Genomic DNA, 23,684 nt, shown 5'->3' with positions numbered 1-23,684 from the left:
TAGTTATATATAATATAGACACATTAATACTAATTTAAACCATAAAAAAGATGTAATTGTTCAATATTTACAAAATACCATATATCAACAAATATGCAGTTGAGCATTAATTACACTGGTAACAGAATGTGAGTACAAAAATTTTATTGACAAAAATATGAAATGCAACCAAAAAAACCACCTGTTTTAGTGTAGTCATGAAAATACTGGATATAGGTACATCTTATTTATGCTTCACTCAACTTAAAAAATACTTTTACATATACACCTGGAATATGTATTGTTCTGCCAACAATACACAGGAAATGGCTCTTCATAGAAACATAAGGGTCACATAAATTACTTAAGATTGCTATAGTGGTTAGAGGAAAAAAAAAGGCTCTATCATTTTCAATTTTCATAATTTAGCAATTATCCCCTGGTTTTATATTTATCATGGTATAACCAATTGACTATAATTTTTCCTAGTTTCTCACAGTCTCTTCTTTGTCAAAGGCAAAAGTGGCCAGAGCAATTATTCTCTATCTGACCTTCATTTTCATTAATAACCAATTCAAAATGTGTACTTTCAGGATTATAAGATATAGCTTACATTCCTAAACCTAACTACACTTGCAAAAATTGCTTTTGAGGATTATAAAAACTTATGGAAAAAACACAAACTCAAAATAGTCAACTGAAATTAAAAAAAAAAAATGTCTGCCTGAGCCTGAACAAAAGAAATCAGGAAAAATTGACTGCAGTTTTGCCACAGAATAAAGTTACTAAGAACAGAGGCGGATAATAAAGAATTAAACTTCATTACCTGATGTTCTTACATGCTCAACTTACTGCACATTTTAAAGAAAACCAATTATAATGTACACATACATTATACCACAATGAGTAACTATCTTTTCTTGTTGCCTTTCTCTTTTTGGCTTTTGAAGTAAAATATTGGTTATAATTTTTCTACTCTATTTACTGACACACTAAGATCTAAATGAAAGCAAAAATAAGCTGCTCATAATGAGAAAGCATGAATTATCAGCATTTCATATGCCCTACTCTAGAATTTGGCTTATGTTATGGACTAGATGACTTAAGAAAACAAAAATAAGAAAAAAGAACAGCAATTTACTTTGACCATTTACACTTTTTTTTAGCAAGTGCTTAAGGTGGTATCATATAAGTATGATAAAGATATAATCAATCAATCCAAGTAGCTGCATATCAGTTTTTATATTGATATACACATATGAACATATATATCTATAAATATTAAATTAAATTCTAGGGATTCAAAAAAATCTTACGTAAACTTTTTCAAAAACATTTTGCCATCTGTCTTTCTCAATATATCAATTTCAGCCATTCACACTTTTTTTCACTGCTTCTAGACCATTTAGCTAGGTGCTTTGAAAATGATTTTTTTTTTTAACAGTACAGTGTACTGAATTATTTTTCTATTAATCCATCATTTCCTATTCTGCAATTCTTTATTGATAAAAGGTTTTATGCCTGTTTTATGAAGAAAACAGATTACATATATTTATGAGAAGATTGATAGTATCTTTCTTATGAACAATGTTAATGATATATCTCAGAACATAACTACAGAATGCAAAGACTACTGCCAGATAAGAGTACATAAGAGACACTGTATATACGTGTGGATTTATTATATTCACATGTAGACACACAAAAGCTAGGAATGTTCTGGCATTTAACACATAGCTCACTTTAATAACCAAATAGGATAGCTTTTGTTTCAGGTTAAGGATAAAGGTATGAAAGGTTAACACCTCTACATTTATCTCTAAGGTTTTTTGTTTTAGAAATAGTGTGTTGTTTTAATAAAGACCAAACCAACTTGAACATTGGTCCCAGGCCAAATCTGATCATTTCAGTTCATTGATTCAATTGTAAAGAACTTCTACTTAAACATGAAGTTTATTATGACTTGAAGCAAAATCAGGAGGAAAATGATGAAGTAGTCTTTTTGCTGCAGAAAATAATCCGTGGCAGGTGTGCTTGAAGCTAAATGATTTCGAAGAGCCATAACATTTCTACAAAAATAAGCAATAAATGTTATAATGATTTGTCAAAAATGTTACCACAGAATTCACAATTTGCTATTATATGGTCAGAGAGCATTTAATTACATTAATTAGTCCAATCTTTTACTACAACCTGAACAGAGAGCTGATTATGCTGTGGGAAGCCATTATTAGGTCTTGTCTAAATCTATAGTCCATCCTGCATCAAACATATTACTGAATGATATGCATCAAACACAGTTATTAAAGGATGATGATGAAGAAACATATCCCCTTTTCTATTATAACGGTGGTCTTAAAACAACAAAGATTTTGCTTCTTAGTTGGTCCACTAAAATTTTATATGTTTATTTTAGAGATATAGGGGTGGAGGTGGAGAAAAATCCTAACTTCCTCAGGAAGAATTAACACCACAGATTTTATAACATCCCTAACTTGAAGAAGGCGCGACAGGTAATATCACATGCTAACAAGAAGTAAAATGTTACTTTAGTCGTAAAGTGAGCTTAGATTACCTTGTGCCATCCTAAATGCTTTTGGCTAAAAGGTATATACAATTGTTCCTCGTTATTTGCAGATTTTGTGTTTGCAAATTCACCTACGCTAAAATTTATTTGTAACTCCAAAATTAATACTTGTAGCGCTCCTTGGTTATTCACGAACATGCTGTAGGGGCAAATACAAATTAGAAATAAAGGAGAAAAAAAGAGAGAGAGGCTTAATTCCTCCCTCCTTCTCTTTTTTAGAGCCTTTACTTTAGAAAACTGGTAATTGTAAACCCTTTCTCTGATCTTTGGAATGTATGACAATCTTTACAGGCTAAATAAGCCTCCTGCCAATTTTATAACCCAGGAATGTTTCTTCAAGGACCTGGATGCCGTCTCTTTGAAATTTAATCAATCAAGGAAGATTCCTCTCTCTCACTTCCTGAGAGGACAGGAGTCTAACTTCAGCTGGCACTTGGCTCCAAGTTGCAAACCTACCTCCACTCATAAAGATATGAGAAATTAGTAAACACAAGTGGCTATCCCAATTAGCAGGTGAATTTAGGATGAACAAATGGTGCTGTCAAGTTCTCTTCCTTGAGGACTAGTTATGCTTTATCTTGAGAACATGTGTGAAATGGATTGCATCTGCTTGGCTATATAAAAGGATAAAACCCCTTTATGTCTTTGCAATCTCTCTTTAGCAGATTGCCTGTGATGCAAATCACATTCTGGCTTAATGTTTATTCAACAGTAAAACTGTTTTTTCTTCTACATTTGTGGAGAGTTTGTCTCAGTTGGCAGATTTTGTTGTTAATTATGCTTCCCCAACAATGCACAGAGCAGTGAAAAGTTTGATTTGCCTGACCTTCCCAGCTGAGGCTGAACAAGGCAACCTCTGCTTCTTGTTTCAGCTCTCAGTTTTCACAGTCTATTTAGTGTCATGTCTTTTGCATTTTCTGTTGGTGATTTTGTTGTTTAAAATGGCCCTCAAGCACAGTGTTGAAGTGCTTTCTAGTGTTCCTAAGTGCGAGAAAGCTGTGATGTGCCTTATGGGGAAAATATGTGTGCTAGATAAGTTTTGCTCAGGCATGTGCTATGGTGCTATCAGCCATGAGTTCAATGTTAATGAATTAATAATATATATATTAAATACGGTGTCTTTAAACAGAAACAAACATACAACAAAGTTATGTACTGATCAGCTGATGAAAATATTGTGACCAGAGGACTGCAGGAACCTAACCCTGTATTTCTCCTAGGAGCAATGGTTCACTTTCACTAACTCAGTGTTTGTTGTGACTTTACAGAACTACCACAAATAATGAAAATCAATTATAATTAAATTAGAAAACATTTCTTGAGCACTTACTATATATAAGGACTGAGGATACCAAGATGCACAAAAGACGTGATTTCTGCTGTAAAGGAGCACATAGTCCAATAGGGTGGAGAGACACATACAATAACAACTCTAACAGTATAGTCAGTTCTCAAAAGGAGTATTTACAGGGAGCTATGCAAATCAAGTTGAGGAATTAGCTAACTCTACAGGGCATGGGTGAGTGATTGGATATGTTACAAAAAGGGCCACATTTTCTGTTAAATTCTGAAGGATAAGCAGGGATTTTCTTGATGGGCAAGGTAGGAGGAAGGGCATTCTAGGATGCGGATTCAATGTGGGCAAAGGTCCAGAGATGAGAGACAGTACAGTACATTCTGGGAGAAATAAAGAGTTTCATAGGACTAGGGGCATGGAGTAGGTGCAGGGGATTGGCAGAAGATGAGAAAATAACAGCTAAATGTAAGCCATAAGGTCTCCAGGGGCAGAGGAAAAAAAAAATCTCCCTGAACATCTAGCAGTGAATACTGAATATAAAAAAGCAAGTGGGCTAATATCAAAAGAAAAATTAACAACTGATACAGCAATGGGAGGCAGGGAATCTGAACTCAACTAACATTAGCAAGGCAGCAGGATTAGGACCCCTTCTCCCCTAAGGAACCTCCCCAAGTGTGAAGAGTTGCTTGATCATGGGGAGGTGTGTGTAAGGAGTGGTCTGGGACTGCAAGGGGAGCACTCCGCAGTCTCAAGAAGTAGCTATTTACCCATTGTTATAGAAATACTGCAATATTTCAACAACTGGAGCATTTCAGTTAAATATTAGTCACACATAAAGGGGTCCTTGTTAACTAATTTTCTCAGAAACAACCCCACACCCACATCCAGTTCAGCTACATTCTTAAAATTATTGTTGTTGCTGTCAAGTCAGTTCCGACTCATAGCGACCCTATGTACAACAGAACAAAAATAAAGCAATAAGACAGACAATCCAATTCTACCTTCACATATGCCACTGCCCAATAAATCAGGGTTAAAAAAAAATAAAGCTCTTCCAATATGCTAGTGTTAGAGGAATTTTATGATTCAGTCATCAAGTGATAGAGGCTAAGGTTCTATTTTAGCTTAGCAATGTTATAAAAATATCAAGTTTGCATATGATTTCCTATGTAACAGGATTCTTAACTACTATACTACCACTGTCAGTATATATTACCTTTTAATTTCTTCCTGTGTTTGTTTTATGGATTCGATGGAACTTTGAATGTCTCCCAGTTCTATCCCTTTCTTTCTTCTTGTACTTTGTTTCAGTGATTGAGCTAAGGAGACATTTAGAATGAAAATAGTGAAAATAATTAATCATAAACACAATTTACATAACAATCTGATTCCTGTGTTATTAAATAGATAAAAATAATTCACTTAAAAATATGTATTAGCTTAGGGAAGGTGTTGCTCTTTCTTTTCCCTTGCCCACTTGCCTACACCTGAAGAAGTTAGCTTTTTGAAACTTCTCTTCAGTTTTTTATTGTTAATGTTATGTCTATTCCCCTAGTCATTTAATTTTTAAGACTTATAGTCGATTTTGATACTTTCTGTAATAATTTTTATTGCCAACCAGCAAGAGGTACTGATTTTTTCAAATCCCTTCTCACATTCACTCCTTCCTTCTATTTCTGTTCAGATTTTACTTAACCTATGTCTCAGCTTTCTAGTTTATAAAATAGGGATAATAATACCCAAATTTCACAAGGTTCTTGTAAAATGTGTTTAACACATAATCTGGCATAATAAATGTCAGCTGATACATTATATGTAATATAGTGAAGTAGATAAGAGTGTGGATTTAGGAGACCACTCCCAACCCAAGCCTAGCATGCTGTAATCCACTGTTGTTAGGGGCCGATGAGGAGGTTCTGACTCACAGCTACTCTACTCTATGTGCAAAAGAACAAAACACTGCCCGGTCCCGCATCATCCTAACAATCGTTGCTATGTTTGAGCCCATCATTGCAGCCACTGTATCAATCCATCTCATTGCAGGTCTTCCTCTTTTTCGCTGACCCTCTATGTTACCAAGCATGGTGTCCTTCTCCAAGGACTGGTCCCTCCAGATAGCATGTCCAAAGTACGTGAGACAAAGTCTCACCATCCTCCCTTCTCAGGAGCATTCGGGATTCTGGCTATATTTCTTCCAAGAAAGATTTGTTTGTTCTTCTGGAAGTCCATGCTATATTTAATATTCTTTGCCAATACCATAATTCAAATTCATCAACTCTTCTTCAGTCTTCCTTATTCACTGTCCAGGTTTCACATGCTATGAGGCAACTGAAAACACCACGGCTTGGCTCAGGTACACCTTAGTCCTCAAAGTGACATCTTTGCTTTTTTTTTTTTAACAGTTTAAATGAGTCTTTTGCAGCAGAAATGTCCAATGCAATATGCTGTTTGATTTCTTAACTGCTGCTTCCATGGGCATTGATTGTGAATCCAAGTAAAATGAAATCCTTGACAACTTCAGTATTTTCTCTGTTTATTGTGATGCTGCTTATTAGTCCAGCTATGAGGATTTTTCTTTTCTTTATGTTGAGGTGTAATCCATACAGAAGGCTGTAGACTTTGATCTTCATCAGTAAGTGCTTCGAGTCCTCTTCAATTTCAGCAAGCGAGGTTGTGTCATCTGCGTATCTCAAGTTGTTAGCCTTCCTCCAAACCTGATGCCACATTCTTCTTTATACAGGCCAGCTTCTAAGACTATTTGCTTAGCATACAGATTGAATAAGTATGGTGAAAGGTTACAACCCTGATGCACACCTTCCCTGATTTTAAACCACACAGTAGTTCTTTGTTCTGTTCAAACAACTGCCTCTTGGTCTATGTATAGGTTCCTCATGAGCATGATTAAATGTTCTGGAATTCCCATTCTTTGCAATGTACCCCTAATTTTTATGATCCACACAGTCAAATGCCTTTGCATAGTCAATAAAACACAGGTAAACATCTTTCTGGTATTCTCTGCTTTCAGCCAAGATCCATCTGACATCAGTAATGGTATCTCTCATTCCATGTTCTCTTCTGAATCTGGCTTGAATTTCTGGCAGTTCCCTATCAATGTACTGCTGCAATTGTTTTTTAATGATCTTCAGCAAAATTTTACTTACGTGTGATATTGATGATATTGTTCAATACTTCCTGTATTTGGATGGATCACCTTTCTTTGAGATGGGCACAAATAGGGATCTTTTCCAGTTGGTTTGCCAGGTAGCTGTTTTCCAAGTTTCTTGGCATAGATGAGTGAGCACTTCCAGCATTGCCATCTGATTGTTGAAACATCTCAATTGGTATTCTATAAATTCCTGGAGCCTTGTTTTTTGCCAATGCCTTCAGTGCAGCTTAGACTTCTTCCTTCAGTATCATTGGTTCTTGATCATATGCTGTCTCCTGAAATGCTGAATGTCGACCAATTCTTTTTGGTATAGTGACTCTGTGTATTCCTTCCATCTTCTTTTGATGCCTCCTGCATCATTTAATATTTTGCCCATAGAATCCTTCAATATTGTAACTTGAGGCTTGAATTTTTTCTTCAGTTCTTTCAGCTTGAGAAATGTCTAGTGTTCTTCCCCTTTGATTTTCTAACTCCAGGTCTTTGCACATGTCATTATAATACTTTACTTTTCCTTCTGAAGCCGCCCTCTAAAATCCTCTGCTCAGCTCTTTTACTTCATTATTTCTTCCATTCGCTTTAGCTACTCTATGTTCAAAAGCAAGTTTCAGAGTCTCTTCTGACATCCATTTTGGTCTTTTCTTTCTTTCTTGTCTCTTTAATGACATTTTGCTTTCTTCATGTATAATGTCCTTGGTGTCATTCCACAACTCGTCTGGTCTTCAGTCATTAAGTGTTCAATGCATCAAGTCTACTCTTGAGATGGTCTCCAAATTCAGGTGGGATATACTCAAGGTCATACTTTGGCTCTTGTGGACTTGTTTTAATTTTCTTCAGCTTCAACTTGAACTTGCATATAAGCAATTCATGGTCTGTTCTGCAGGTGGCCGCTGGTCCCTGACCACCACTCGTCTGACAGTTTGTTGTACTGTAATCCATGAGAAATCCTAATAATTTATCAAGGTTCCTCCAAGAACCTTCTCTGACCACCTCAAACTAAATTAAGCTCTCTCTCCTTTACCATTTATCATCTGTAAATTAGCTGGCATTTATCATTTATTCACCTCTAGTGTTACCTGTGTACATAAAAATGGAGCTCCTCAGCTTAGTGTAAGCTTAGTAGGGACTATGGTTTAAAGTTCTTTTATATTCTCATAATGTTGAAGACATTACCTTAATCTTTTCTTGATTATCAATGTGGTTCAAGACAGTTTACACAGTATCTGACTTGAACAAGAATGGCACATTAATTAATCTAGTAGTCCATAATGTTGATACAGTTATATTTTTACTTGTCTGTGACTTCTGAACACTACAGTATTTCACTCTGGGAATCAATAACTTTTCTGAACTGAGCTTAAAGCTCAAAAACGCTTTCTGAATTAATCTAGGGAACCATCAACAATTTTTCAGAAGCTAACGAGGTGTAAAGACTAGTACTACAGTGTGGTTCTTGATTTGCATGTCTCCCCTTTTTTCATTTCCCACGTCTTTACCTTGTGGCTTGGTCTCAAAACTTATCTATAATCTAAAATAGCTTTTGCATCTACCTTTTCCCCCACCAAAACTCTTAAATATCTTCTTGAGTTATATTTCATATATTAAACATAGTGTAGTAATATCTTTTTAAAAAATTAGACTTTTATAATGAACAGTGTACAATAAATATTTTTACTTTCGCTTCCAGATGAGTCCTGGATATCAGGTTCTGGGGAGGAATAGCCTTTCACCACTTTCTTCTGTTGCCTGGTTGGCTTATGTTTCATTTTTGGGACACTAACCTGAAAAAAACATTTCCACATTATGTGAGTTTGCACTATATTTTATAAAGACAACTGTCAAAACTGTTCATGGGCAATATATTCAGAAATAAAAACAAAAATGAAACAGCCTAGTTAAAACTTAACATATATGACGTGATACACATATGCAATCAAATTATTTTATTTAATTTTATTAGGAAACATTAATTTGGCACAAACAGCAAAAATATAAAAAAGGTACACACTCCTGACTCCAGTCTTTCTCCACTAAATTGGTAACCACTGCTATTATTCTGTATGTCTTGTTCAGCAATATTTTTTACGCATACCCGAGCAAGTATGAACATATATCCCCCCTCACTTTTCTAACTGCAGTAGGTAGTACCTCCTGTCAAATGTTAAATAATAATGTTTTCTGATCATCCTTTTCTTGTTCCCAACTTTAGGGTTTCCAATCAAATTATTTACTTACTTTTAATAATATCTGGATAAAGCAGAAAACATCTTATATGGAAGTGATACTATTATTTTTAAGAGTATTATATAAACTTATTGAAAGCTTTGAAATACATGCACAAGATTCAAAAGTATATCAAACCATGAACTCCATATTTTGCTTAGAATAAGAGACTTTAGACTCTATCCATATAGCTTTGCAGTTCTGGTAATCAGTCCTAAATTTAAAAACCTAAACGCAAAAGAAGAGACTAGAATAAGAATAGGAAGACGTGTATGCTTCGAAAACTGGGAACTGGTGGTCATTTAAGTCTTTAACGCTATTCTTTCTTACCTGTTTACTGTTATAAACAGGAATTATTCCCCAATTACTTACTCCTTGAAATTATTTTGAAAAATCTCATTCATGTGCTTGAAAATAAAATAAAATTTCTACAATATACAACAAGCAGGGAGGATCTGGATTTAGCCTACATTGTGCCCTTCCACTTGTTAAATGACACATAGGGAGAATCAGATACAAGATCAATTCCCTGAGTAGGCTACACCAGGCATGAAGCTATGCCTTCCCAATATTTTTTGGAAACTTTTTGAGGTGGGAACGTCTTACATCCCAAAATAATTAAGAAAAGAAAATGAAACTATCTCATAATCAGGTTTCAAACTACTGAGTATACTTGTGACTCAGAATCAGCTATAATAAATTAGAATTATTGCAATGATAGTACAGTATGGTACAGTGGTTAAGACTGCAGCTCTGCAGCCAGAATACCTGGGTTTGAATCCTTCTCTACCACTTACTAATCTTGGGCAAGTTACTTAACAAGTCTAGCCTTTGGTTCCTAGATTTGCAAAAGGTACATAATAATAACTGATCCTCATAGGGCTAGTGAGAAGATTAAAAGAATTAATAGATTTAAAGCATTCAGAATGGTGCTCTGTATTTGCTATATAACTGTTAACCATTATCATTGCTACTACTACTACATTTCATAGTATAAATAACTAACAGAGCTAAGGAAAATTTCTTACCCATCTGTTTAGCATCTTGGACAGAATCTTAGCTCATAACCTACTACTAAGCAGCCCATGGAACACAGGAGACTCTCAACAGAGTCTCCTGAATAAATGACCAAAATAAGTGAAGGGTATTAATCTAATAAGTAGAATTATTAAGAATTTTCATTTCTAAGTTCAGAAAATGAATTTAAACATTCTGGTTATTTTCCCTTTCCTACAAGCTTCATTCTTGGTAACAAACAAAAACAGAAAACAAATTAGACATCTGAGGACCTAGGAAAATTAGAAAAGAAATAGTACCATAAATATTCAAATCCTAGAGAGATAAAATTTTGTAATATTTAGAATTCAAATATCCATTCTCAGGTAAGCTATATATTACTCTATAGAGAAGGTTCGAATTGGAGATTGATAAAAACTGGCGAGAAGATTATTTAAGATGACAAAGGGAGTCAGCAATACAACTAGGGATATACAAAGATTTATTGTGATCGATAAAGTCTTCCTAAATGCAGATGACTTGTGTGTGTCCATTATGCTATAATTGTTAAAGAAACAAATTTTAAATGTTTGTTGCCAAAGATTCTGAGGATTTAACAAATTTATATGCCTAATGGATGTAATCACTTCTTTTTTTATTACATACCATTGGAGTACGATGTCTCACTTTGGTCTGGATAACACCATCTTTTTCAAACTGTATCATATCATTAAGTGGGTCCCATGGTCGGGTACTACATGAATAAAAAGAATACTATTAGTTTAATGACTAATAAAATAACTCAAAACCTTTCTATTTTATATTAGATTTTCATCAGTAGTTATAAACATAGTTCTAAGATTAAGATTTGCCCATATTTAATCTGCTGATCCTCAGCTTATTTTACAGGCTAGCTAGTATCATGGAGTCAAGTTTATCATGAATGGAACATCAAGGTTAAAATCTCACACTAATATACACAGCTGAATAAAAAAAAAAAATCCTAACAATGATAATTCTTGAAGTGTAAGTAGCAAACTATGCCAATATATTGTAATAAAAATTTTTTAATTACTTACTCTGCAAACTTGTAATGCCATTCTCCTGTGAGTGGATCAAGTTCAAATAATTTGCAGGCCCACTCTTCATTTTTTGTTTTCCGATCTCTGGCTGCTTGTCTTTGAGCTTCTTCTAAAACGTACTTCTCTTGAGTAGCTTCAGTTTGATCTTTGGCATTTATGGCTTTAGTTACCCGCTGCCAGAGTCTAAGACATGTACAAGCATAGTATTAAAAAAAGCATGTGTTTTGTTATACACTTAACATAATCAAAAAAATTTTTAAGGAAAGCAACAGAGAATCAAATCTCTATAGAACAGGCTTGCATCTCTTGGGAGAAAATGATGCTTACATGGGTTTCTGGCTTTAACAAAGGTTACACTCAGGTGCTTAGAATGAGCTAAGAATTTTAAAAAAACCAAAAACCAAAAACCTGGTGCCTTGTATACAGAAGTATCCACTCTTAAGTGGGGACTAATCTTTTTTCTTGGTAAGAAAAATATATTATAGAGGTTCTTTAGCATATGCCAGTGAATGCTGCTAAGCCAAAACGACAGAAATGTAATGGAGGTAGGGCTCAAGAATCTACATTTTTAACAAGCCCCCCCATATGACTCCTATATGTATGTTAAGGTTTAAGACCCAATGACCTTATGAAGATTCATTAGTGTAATGCAGTGCTTCTGAACCCTAGATGCACAAATTAGCAGGGAACTTTTCAAATTAGAATTCATGTATTGGTATTTTTAAAATTTTTTTTAATACTTCCCAGATGATTTTAATGTGCAGCTAGCCCTGAGAACCAATGACTTAACAGAAAAGACGACTGAGGTAAAATGACTTCCCTTACTTTAGTTTTTCCTTCAGTTAAAAAAAAGTTACACACACACACACACACATATATATATATATGTAATACATGACTGGAGCCCTGGTGGCATAGTGGTTAAAAGTTTGGCTACTAACCAAAAGGTTGGCGGTTTGAATCCACCAGCTGCTCCTTGGAAACCCTATGGGGCAGTTCTACCCTGCCATACAGGGTTGCTACAAGTCAGAATCAACTCGATGGCAACGAGGTTTTTTTTTGATATTGTACATACACACACCTATATCCACCCATCTGAAGACAGCATGTTGAGACCAAAGGAACAAAAGCTTTGGAATCAGACAGGCTTAGGTTGAATCCTGAATTTGCCACTTTGCAGCTAGTGAACTCAAAGTAACTTAACCTGTCTGAGTCTTGTTTTCCTCATCTTTAAAATATGCTAAATTGTTTTACATATCTAGGCAAAGCTTAGCTCTGGATGGAAAGCATTATGTGGCTAGGGCTGAAATAGACTTTTTAGAACTGGTGCATACATATTCTTCCACCTTTGACAACCTCAATTTTGAGTGGAGAGGGGACTGAATCCCCGTGAGTGAGAATGGTACTCATGTGGGAGGATGCAGCCAGGACTAACCTGCATAATGTAAAGTACCTAGCATTGTGTCTTTTACACAGACGCATCCTTCTCCTAACACAGAGATACAGTAAGGATAAAACTGGGTAATGTGTATACAATATTTTCAGTTCAAAAGTATAAATGTTTCATCTAGCCAGAATTTCATGACTTTAAGAAGAGAAACTATGCCCTTAATTATTACTCAGCTAATGTTAAGTCCTTTAGAAGCCAGCACATCCAGTGGCATAATTTTTGTGTTTTACAGAATGGAATAAAAATGAGGTTCAGTACCACTCCCTTCACCTAGAATTCTACATGCACAAACCACGTTAGAAAACAGATGCCAGGTAGAAACCAAAAGTCATTAATAAGTCTTATAATTTTGCACAAACAAATAAAAAGTTTATTTATTTGTTTTTTATTTTATAAACAGGTCCTGGAACAGATGAAAAGAGAAACGAAACACAAGGAAGTTTTATTTTGATCTGCAGAAAAGCAGGATGATTTGTATTATATTTGACATTCATGCATACCAAAATTAAATACCATCACACCCTACAAACAGTACAGTATTTTGCTGGATTTAAATGTAACTAACGGAGAAAAGTAACCAATGTATTAAGGAATTAAAAAATACTCTTTGATCTTCACACAGTTACCTGAAAAAAATAGTATACTTACTTCTCTGATTCAAAATCTTCCTGCTCTTCAAATTTTACAGTGTGTCTTATTAATCTCCATTGCTTAATGTCAGGTGTTGGATTCCAGAAAACCTCCGAATTATCAGTCTTTTTGTCATTAATAAAAACTTCACTATCCTATATGTAAAGAAATTGAAAATTAACATAAAGAATTCTCTTTATTTAGAAGGGGATTATATAGTATAGTATAAAAATACTTTCTTACAGCTACTTAATTACTTGGAATTAATCATTTCTTTAAAACAAACATAACTCGTACTTTTCCAAAAGCCCCAAATTTCTTGTCATTTTTATAAAAATATTCAATAAGATTAAACATATAATACAACTCGACTTTAAAAAAAATTTGCCTGAATACACCAAAAGTTCCTAAGATTTCACAAGTTTTACTTAAATTTCAAATAATTATATGCAAAGCCTCAGTAGCCATCCTTTATCAAAGTGGAGCATAGTATTTGCTACAGATAGAATGAGATGCTGTTTACTATCTATGTACTTAATTTATGGATAGAACAACTTTAAAGAGACATTCTTAACATTAAAAATTTGAGCACAATCTTAGAAATTTCATTTAAAAAAAAAGTGGCTTCATCTTCTCCCCAAATGACATTCACATATAAGTCAGTTACCAAAAAATTTTAGAGATCATATCTGGCCTCTTAACTGAGTCCCTAGATCTAGCTTCATTTTCTCATTTCCTCATTATTATTATGTGGTAAATAGCATATACTCAGTGTTCACAATGAGGGTTCATCTAAATAGAACCATAATACTTTTTATTTATTTAAGCTGCTCTTAACAAAATTACATATTAAATTTAGGTCAGCAGAGAAGTCAATCAAAGCCATTGCTCTCATATACCACTATTCCTTTTCCATGTTTCTCAAAAGAAAATACAACTCTACGTGGAACTATGCCTCTTTCTTCTGAATAAGAGGCAGTATAGTGCCTTGGGTTAAGACTTCAGGCCCTGAAGCTAGGGTGCTTGGGCTGGAATTCTGGGTTCACCACTTACTTTGAACAAATTTTTTAAACGTTCTGTGCCTTACTTTCCTCCTCTGTAAAATGGGGATAATAAAAGTATTCACCTCATAGGGTTGTATTAAATGAGTTAATATAAGTAGTTTTTAAACAATACAGTACATATTGAGTGATATGTGTCAGCTGTTTTTAGAGTTTCAAAAAGAAAAAAATATTATATAAAACTAAATATTTTAAAATAACTTCAAGACCAAAATATCTGTTATTAAGCTGAAGCTTATGTGGAATAGTGATGCTTTTAGCAATGGAGTAAGCATGCCTTTAATTTTAAAATGTGATTTTTATTATTTTTTTCACAGAATAAAATTAGTTTTGAAAAGGTAGTATATAAAAATACTTACCCAATGACCTTCCAATGTAGCTAGGACTTCTTTTCCCAATTTAAGTTTCCCTGATATTTGATTAACACAATCACTACTACCTAGAAATGGCTTTCAGAAAAGAAAATGTTGAAGAAATATTTTAATTTTAACTTATATTTACATACAATGTAGACCAAAAAGAAAGTAATTTTACAGTTATACTGCTCTTGCATTACATATAGTGCCCAAATTGTGATATACTGATTCAAATTTTGCCAAAAATGTTAAATAAGAGGAAATTTGAATTTGTTGCTATGGAAAAACAGATAACAACAGACTAAGGTCCAAATAAATAAGCATAGTGAGAAAGATTACAACGATATAACTGGCTCAGGCCCTGTGTCTTCTCAAGTCGTGCGTTCTCTCCTGACTCTCAAGACTGTGCCCTATCAATGTGTCAATATATTAAGCAATAACAGTTTAGTAAACCTAAGGGATTTAACTGATCTGTTGAAAGAGTAACCTTCCTTCAAACCAAAACAAAGTAAAATGATACCCAGTCAAAGGAAAAAAACAGAGAACAAAAAACCTCCAAAATATAAAATTAGAAGGAATATACTTGGAGTTACTATGTTACCTTACTGGTGTCTCTCCTTAGAGACGAAATGTTGATGCTTCAATCTAACCCTTAAAGGTATCCTAAATTGCTTAACACCTCTTTAGTCATGATTCTCAAACATCCTTATCACCATACAAGCTAAGATTAAAAAAATACAAAACAAAGGGTATTGCATCAAATACTTACAAGATTCTTTTTGTTAGAACAAAGCTGCTGATCAGCTGGTATCAACACAGAAGCAATTCAGTAATAAATACTGAACAGTTCATAGACATATTTACCTAAACATAATGTGCTGTTTCACACCAACAATTAACACTCTGAAGAGATCTCAAATTTCCCTTTTTCACTCTGAGACAGACAGTATTTTCCAAAGATAACTTCAAGAATATCCCCGCCTGCAGTCCATGTGCTATTTATTACTCAATGAGACCTTGCCACTCTCCCACTGAGAAGTGAGGTTTATATCCTTTTGCCTTGAATCTGGGTGGGCTATGACTCTTCAACTAACAGAGGATGGTAGAAGTGATATAATGTGACCTCTAAGGACAGGTCATAAAAGATGTTAGATGCTGCTTCCACCTTGCTCACTAGAATACTTGCACTTGGAGTCCTGAGATACCATGTAAAAAATCAGACTATCTTGAGGCTGCTATGCTATGAGGAAGCCAAGCTACATGTAAAGGCCATATATATAGGTGCTCAGATCAACAGTCCTGGTCTTTGAGTAATCCCAGCCCAGGCACCAGACATGTAAGTGATGAGTCTTCAAATGATTGAAAAGAAAAAACCAGACTGATTGCTGACCAGTCGATTCCGACTCATAGCAACCCTACAGAGCAGAGTAGAACTGCACCTTAGGGTTTCCAAGGAGCAGCTAGTGGATTCGAACTGCTGATCTTTTAGTTAGCAGCCGAGTTTTTAATCATTGAGCCACCGGGGCTCTCTTCAAAAGATGCTGTTGTTGTTAAGTGTCCTTGAGAAAGTTCCAACTCATAGTGACCTTATGTACAACAGAAGGAAATACTGCCCGGTCCTGCATCATCCTCATAATCGTTGCTATGCTTGAGCCCATTGTTGCAGCCACTGTGTCAATCCATCTGACTGGGGGTCTTCCTTTTTTGCTGACCCTCCACTCTACCAAGCATGATGTCCTCCAGGGACTGGTCATTCCTGATAACATGTCCAAAGTATGTGAGACAAAGTCTCATCATCCTCGCTTCCAATGAGTACTCTGTCTGTACTTCTAAGACAGATTTGTTTGTTCTTCTTGCATTCCATGGTATATTCAATATTCTTCGCCAACACCATAATTCAAAGGCGTCAATTCTTCTTCGGTCTTCCTTATTCATTATCCAGCTTTCACATGCATATGAGGTAACTGAAAACACCATGGCTTGGGTCAGGCGAACTTAGTCCTCAAAGTGACATCTTTCCTTTTGAACACTTTCAAGGTCTTTTGCAGCAGATTTGCCCAATGCAATGTGTCTTTTGATTTCTTGACTGCTGCTTCCATTGATTGTGGATCCAAGTAAAATGAAATCCTTCAATCTTTTCTCCTTTTATAATGATGATGCTATTGGTCCAGTTGTAAGGATTTTTGTTTTCTTTATGTTGAGGTGTAACCCACACTGAAGGCTGGTCTTTGATCTTCATCAGTAAGTGTTTCAAGTCCTCTACACTTTCAGCAAGGAAGGCATCTGCATAACACAGGCTGTTAACGAGTCTTCCTCCAAACCTGATGCCCCATTCTTCTTCATACAGTCCAGCTTCTTGGATTATTTGCTCAGCATACAGATTGAATAGGTATGGTGAAAGGATAAAACCCTGACACGTACCTTTCCTGACTTTAAACCACGCATTAGCAACCTTGTTCTGTTTGAATGACTGCCTCTTCATCTATATACAGGTTCCTCTTGAGCACAATTAAGTGTTCTGGAATTCCCATTCTTCACAATGTTATACATAATTTGTTATGATCTACACAGTCGAATGCCTTTGCATAGTCAATAAAACACAAGTAAACATCTTTCTAGTATTCTTTGCTTTCAGCCAGGATCCATCTGACATCAGCAATGATATCTTTCATTCCACATCCTCTTCTGAACCCAGCCTGAATTTCTGGCAGTTCCTGTCAATATATTGCTGCAACCGCTTTTGAATGATCTTCAGCAAAATTTTACTTGTGTGTGATATTAATGATACTGTTCGATAATTTCTGCACTCTGTTGGATCACTTTTCTTTGGAATAGGTACAAATATGGATCTCTTCCAGTCAGCTGGCCAGGTAGCTGTCTTCCAAATTTCTTGGCATAGACGAGTGAGTACTTCCAGTGCTGCACCCATTTGTAGAAACAGCTTAATTGGTATTCTGTCAATTCCTGGAGGCTTGTTTTCCACCAATGCTTTCAATGCAGCTTGGACCTCTTCCTTCAGTACCATCAGTACAAGAGATACCAGCCCCCAAATGTGGAGTCTCTCCCAGCCTTAAAGTCTTCCTTACTTAGGCCCCAGGTATTATGCAGCAGAGACATCTTCAAACTTCTGATGCAGAGAACCCGTGAGGATCATAACATGGTGGTTTTTAAGCCTCCAAGTTTTAGAGTAATTTGTTATGCAGAAATAGTAACTAATAAAACTTCAGTGTGCACATCTCAAACTCAGTTGATTCATGATTTTTGGTATTTTGTAACGCAATGCTTTAATTTACCGAGAAATTTCTATCCAAGCACTTCTTAAAACTCATATCCTATATAATTTTAACAACTAAAATTAAAAGCAGAAATAATAACTTTGTGTTGATTTGAATTCTAAGGCTGCTGTCTTATTAGGCTATACCAAGATATTCACCCAACTGTGACTCTATTCTTTATATCCCAGACCTTATATGAGTTCTGTGTTCCTATTTAGTCCTTAATCAGGAACTAAATAGTGCTCTTCGTTCAATATTTATAGTATACCAAACCCACTGCCATCAAGTCTATTCCAACTCATAGTGACCCTACAGGACTGAGTGGAACTGCCCCATATGGTTTCCAAGGCTGTATATCTTTATGGAAGCAGACTGCCACATCTTTCTCCTGCAGAGTGGCTGCTGGTTTGAACCACCGACCTTTCAGTAGTGCTTTAACCACTGCACCACCAGGGTTCCTCATTTATAGCATAGCTCCCCTTTAATCAGGTGACACCCCCTATCAGTCTCTACCAACCTTTAGTTTGAATTCAAGTACTGCACTGTATCCAGTTTTTTGACATGTAATATTGACTGTTCCCCCAAGTTCCAGTGTCATTGTACCATAAAGAATTCCTAAACGAGGGGGGAAAAAAAGACAAAGGCTGAAGAGAGAGGTACACTAGCTAATAAAGCAAACTTTGTAATCTAATCCCCTTCTAGAAGTTTATAACTCAAGGGCATTCTGTCCTACCCAATAAAAATTGATAATATAGACATAAAGTTGGTTCTATAGGATGCAGCGGATAGAAGGCAAACGAACAGCTCCCAAAATAGATTTTGTTGTTAAATGTTGGAGAAATTCTGGTTTTAACAAAGTTAAACAGGTGTTGTACCCTTGCCCATTGTTGGATTAAGGCAACCTTCAATATGCAAATGAACAACATTAATTTCCAAGACAGGAACAAAAGTATGCAATGTTTCCCATACTTATTTGGCTACAGAACTCTCCATTTGTAAAATACTTTGTGGGACTAGTGATTTAGGGAACACACCTTGGAAGAATGCAGATAAAGCCACAAGGGTGGAGAACCTGATAAAAATATTTCCAACTCTCATTCACAAAGGGTCATAATCTCTCCTTTTTTTTTTCATGCAATAAAAATGTTGCTATGAAAACATTTTTCCCTATTGCTAGTTGGATATACCATGGGTGTCTACATTGCAAATCCATTTATTTATTTCAAGATATAAAATTAAAAAACATATATTCTTAACAATTCGATTCACAATTTCAGGTATTTTACTTCATGGCTATTTCAAGAACTACACATGAAGCTCTAAGAATTATGTAGCCTGAAGCTGTAAGTTGGCCACCCTTATAGGATCCAGTAGTATGTACGTAATTGGTACAGTGAATGGGAGTCAGAAAGCCTAGAGTTTAGTCTCAGCCTTCTTACCAACTATCTGAGTTGGTCTTGGGTAAGATTCTTAACACTCCCTGTTTTCTCATCTGTGAAATGTGGCCATACTATATAGTTTCTATGTTTTTATGAATCACATCCTGAAATACATTACAGGATTATAACCCAAAAAGTTATTTTCAAGAAATTAGATAGAAAGAGGGAACTGATAATGACCAAGCTGAGTGTTTAAGTTGATGCAGTACAATATAGCTGTTACAAGTACAGACTGCAAAGGCTGACTTCAGTTCAGATCTTGACTCCACTACATTTTAGCTCCGTGATGTTGGGCAAATTAGTTAACCTCTCTGTGCCTCATTTTCCTCATCTGTAAAATAGGGACAATAATATTGCCTACTTTATAGGGCTGCTGCAACTATTAAATAAGTTTATAGATATGAAGTATATACAATAGTTGGGTACCTGCCCTGTAGTAAATGACAGTATTTAATACTCTTATCTGTATTCCAAATAATGGGGGAAAAAGCATCATTCATTAACTTTTAAGAAACTGTCAACTGATGATAAGAAAGAAAATTTAAAAGGCTTGGAAAACAAAAAGCAGTAAATTAAAATTTAAAAAGGATGGTACCAGAAGATGAAAATCAGTTTTCAGCCAAAACCAAATCTGTTGCTGTCGGGTCGATTCCACCTCATAGCAACCACATAGGACAGAGTAGAATTGCCCCACAGGGTTTCCAAGGAGTGGCTGGTGGATTCAAACTGCCAACCTTTTGGTTAGCAGCCAGCTGAACCTTTAACCACTGTTCCACCAGGGGGACTGTGAAATAATGGGCAGTTTCAGTGAATTTCAAACCCTACACATTAAGCAAATGAAAAGAAATTCTAACACTGTAAATCAGTCTCTTCAGACTAAAATATATATCACAAAAATTCTATTATGGGTGAACTAATTCAACAAAGAAAAATTCAGCAGATGATAGCAATAATCTTCAACTGCTTATAAACTAAGGATACTTTCAAACAAAATATAAGGCTAAATCCATCAATCTCAAAGCATAGCAATATATGACTATATAAAGTATACTTAAAAAGGTTTAAGAAACATCTAACTCAAATATGGAAAATATTTACCTTTACAATGGGCATATGGCATTGTCATTACATAATCTTCACCTCTATTCAAGAAAGTCAACCGTGCTTCTCCCTCTAATATTGCAGATAATGAGTTTCCTGAAATGAGTATTACTTATTAATTTTCACAAAACAAATTCAACCAGTTCAAAACAAAACAAAATATATACACAGGACACCTACCAGACATTTTTGGAAGTCTTGGTGGTGCAGTGGTTAAGAGTTACTGCTGCTAATCAAAAGGTCAGCAGTTCAAATCCACCAGCCGCTTCTTGGAAACCGTATGGGTCAGTTCTACTCAGCTCTACAGGGTCGCTATGAATCGGAATCGACTCAACAGCACACACCACCACCAGACATTTACAGTAGAATGTCTTAAAAATGTCTCAATCTCAATGTGCCCAAACACGTAAACATTATCATATATCTAAACCATATCTCGTTCATATTCCTATTCTTAAAAAACAAGTACTTTTAAAAAGTTACAGTTATATGCTTATTTTATTTTATATGAGGAGGTTAAGAAAAATCTTAAACAGGTAGAGCACCCAATAAAACACTGTTTTAACTATACAGCTTAATTTGCCCATTTTGAATAAAAACAGTATTTCTTATCTGTAACTTACATTGTTTAGTTAAGTCCTAAGCCTTACTTATTTTTGAAATAATAAATTGAAAAAAAAATGCATACCTCCCCAAAATGCAATCAATAATAAAATTTCATATTTTCTTCTAGTCTTTTCCCCATATGTATTTTTCTCTCCCCCATCACCAGTTTTATTGAAGTATAATTTATATACAATAAAAGTGACCCATTTTAAGTGTGCAGTTTGATAGTTTTGCAATTGTATACAGTTGTATAACCACCACCAAAATCAAGATATAGAACTTTCCATCACCCCAAAAAGTTGCCCTGTGCTAGTCTGCTGTTAATTCTTTCCTTCAGGCCCAGGAAACCACTGGTCTGGTTTCTATCTGGTTTTGCCTATTCTATCATTTCATATAGTTTATTATGTTTGACTTCTTTCATTTAACATAATGTTTTTGAGATTCATTCACACTGTTGTGTGCATCAATTTTTCATTCCTTTTTATTGCTGAAAATAACACAAGTTGTTTATCAATTCACCAGCTGATGGTCATTCTGGTTGTGCTCAGTCTCGGGCTATTATGAATAATGTTACTATGAACATTCACGTACAAATCTCTCTGTGGACATATATTTTCATTTTTCATAGGTAAAATATCTAGGAGTAGAACTTCTGGTTTACAGTAAGTATATGTTTAACTTCAGAAAACAGCTTGGCAGTTTCTAATAAAGTTGTTACATAATTTTCTATTCCTACTAGTAATACCTGAGCATTCCAATTGCTCCACATCCTCATGAACATTTAGCATTGTTAGTTTTTGACATTTTAGCCATTATAATAGATGTATAACGATGTTTCATTGTGGTTTTAATTTACATTTGCTTAATGAATAATGACACTGAGTATCTTTTCATGTGCTCTTTTGCAATCCATATAGCTTCTTTGTTGAAGTGTGAAGAATTTCTTCAAAAAAAGCCTGCTGAAATTTTGATTGGGATTGCTCTGAATCTACAGATCAATTTGGGGAAATTTGTTATTTTAACAAAATTGAATACTCCACTACATGAACATAGTATATCTCTTCTTATATTTAGGTCTTCTTAAATTTTCCTCAGAAATATTTTGTAGTTTTCAGTGTACAGGTCTTACCTATCTTTCATTAAATTTATTCCTAAGTATTTTATTTTTTGATACAATTTTTTTTTAAATTTCATTTTGCAAGCGTTCGTTTCTAGTTAGAATTGATTTTTGTATTCTGATCTTGTATCCAGTGACCTTACAAATTCACTTAATAGCTCGAGTAGCTTTTTTGTATGTTCTAGAAGATTTTCTATATACAAGTATCATGTAAATAGATGGTTTAACTTCTTCCTATCCAATCTGAATGCTTTTTATTTCTTTAATTTGCCTTATTGCATTGGCTACCACCATGTTGCATAGCAGTAGTGAAAGTAAACATTCTTGCCTTGTTTCTGATCTTGTTGTTGTTGTTGCTGTTAGGTGCCGTCAAGTCACTTCCAACTCATAGCGACCCTACGCACGATAGAACGAAACACTGCCTGGTCCTGTACCATTCTCACAATCGTTATGCTTGAGCTTATTCTTGCAGCCACTGTGTCAGTCCATGTTGTTGAGGGTCTTCCTCTTTTTCACTAATCCTCTACTTTACCAAGCATAATATCCTTCTCCAGGGACTGATCTCTCCTGATAACATCTCCAAAGTATGTGAGACATAGTCTCACCATCCTTGCTTCTAAGGAACATTCTGGCTGTATTTCTTCCAAGACAGATTTGTTTGTTCTTTTGGCAGTCCATGGTATATTCAAAATTCTTCGCCAACACCACTATTTAAAGGCGTCAATTCTTCTTCAGTCTTCCTTATCTATCACTCAACTTTCATACTGGTGAGGAACTCACCAGTGAATACAACCAGGCCTGGAGTATATTTGTAGGAAGACTTTTTAATTGCTAATTCAATTTCCTTAATTTTATATTTCTTTTTGGGTCAGTTTTGGTAATTTGCATCTTTCAAGAAATTTGTTCATTTCTTCTAAATTGTCAAATTTTTTGACATAAAATTGTCCCTAATATTCCCTTATTATTCTTTTAACGTCTGAAGGATCAGCAGTGATGTCCCGTCATTTATTCTTGATATTGGTAATTTGTATCCCTTTTTCTTGGTCAGTCTAACTAGACATTAATTTCGTTGATCATTTCAAAGGATCAACTCTAGCATTCTCTGATTTTCTGTACTGTCTCTCCACTTTCTACATCAACTTTTGCTTTATTTCCTTCTATTTTGACTTTAATTAGCTCCTTTTTCTAATTTACAAAGGTGAAAAGTTAGATCATCAGCTTAGATTTTTCTTCTTTTCTAAATTAACATTTACGGTTATGAATTTTCCCTCTAAGTACAGCTTTAGTTGCCTCTCCCAAATCTTGACATGTTGTGTTTTCAT

The 23,684-nt window shown here is 34.9% G+C and overlaps 1 protein-coding gene across 8 annotated transcripts in view; it reads right to left on the bottom strand.

The window, feature by feature from the left end:
* Positions 1–394: 394 nt before the first annotated feature.
* The window catches only part of OSBPL8 (oxysterol binding protein like 8), a 239,332-nt gene continuing 216,042 nt past the window's right edge, over positions 395–23,684 (bottom strand). For all 8 annotated transcript variants that reach the window (XM_023738893.1, XM_023738892.1, XM_004384622.3 and 5 more), the window contains 9 exons: positions 20,637–20,735; positions 18,617–18,714; positions 14,828–14,917; positions 13,426–13,562; positions 11,325–11,510; positions 10,912–10,999; positions 8,702–8,807; positions 5,080–5,182; positions 395–2,048 (listed from right to left, as the gene is read on the bottom strand). In XM_023738893.1, the coding sequence (XP_023594661.1) occupies positions 1,916–2,048; positions 5,080–5,182; positions 8,702–8,807; positions 10,912–10,999; positions 11,325–11,510; positions 13,426–13,562; positions 14,828–14,917; positions 18,617–18,714; positions 20,637–20,735 (1,040 nt within the window). In that variant the 3' untranslated portion in view covers positions 395–1,915. The remainder of the gene's footprint in view (positions 2,049–5,079; positions 5,183–8,701; positions 8,808–10,911; positions 11,000–11,324; positions 11,511–13,425; positions 13,563–14,827; positions 14,918–18,616; positions 18,715–20,636; positions 20,736–23,684) is intronic.

The sequence above is a fragment of the Trichechus manatus genome, unplaced genomic scaffold (assembly GCF_000243295.1).
Source record: "Trichechus manatus latirostris isolate Lorelei unplaced genomic scaffold, TriManLat1.0 scaffold00125, whole genome shotgun sequence".
NCBI lineage: Eukaryota > Metazoa > Chordata > Mammalia > Sirenia > Trichechidae > Trichechus > Trichechus manatus.
The sequence above is the reverse complement of the archived record's forward strand: the minus strand, read 5'-3'. Positions and strand labels throughout refer to the sequence as shown.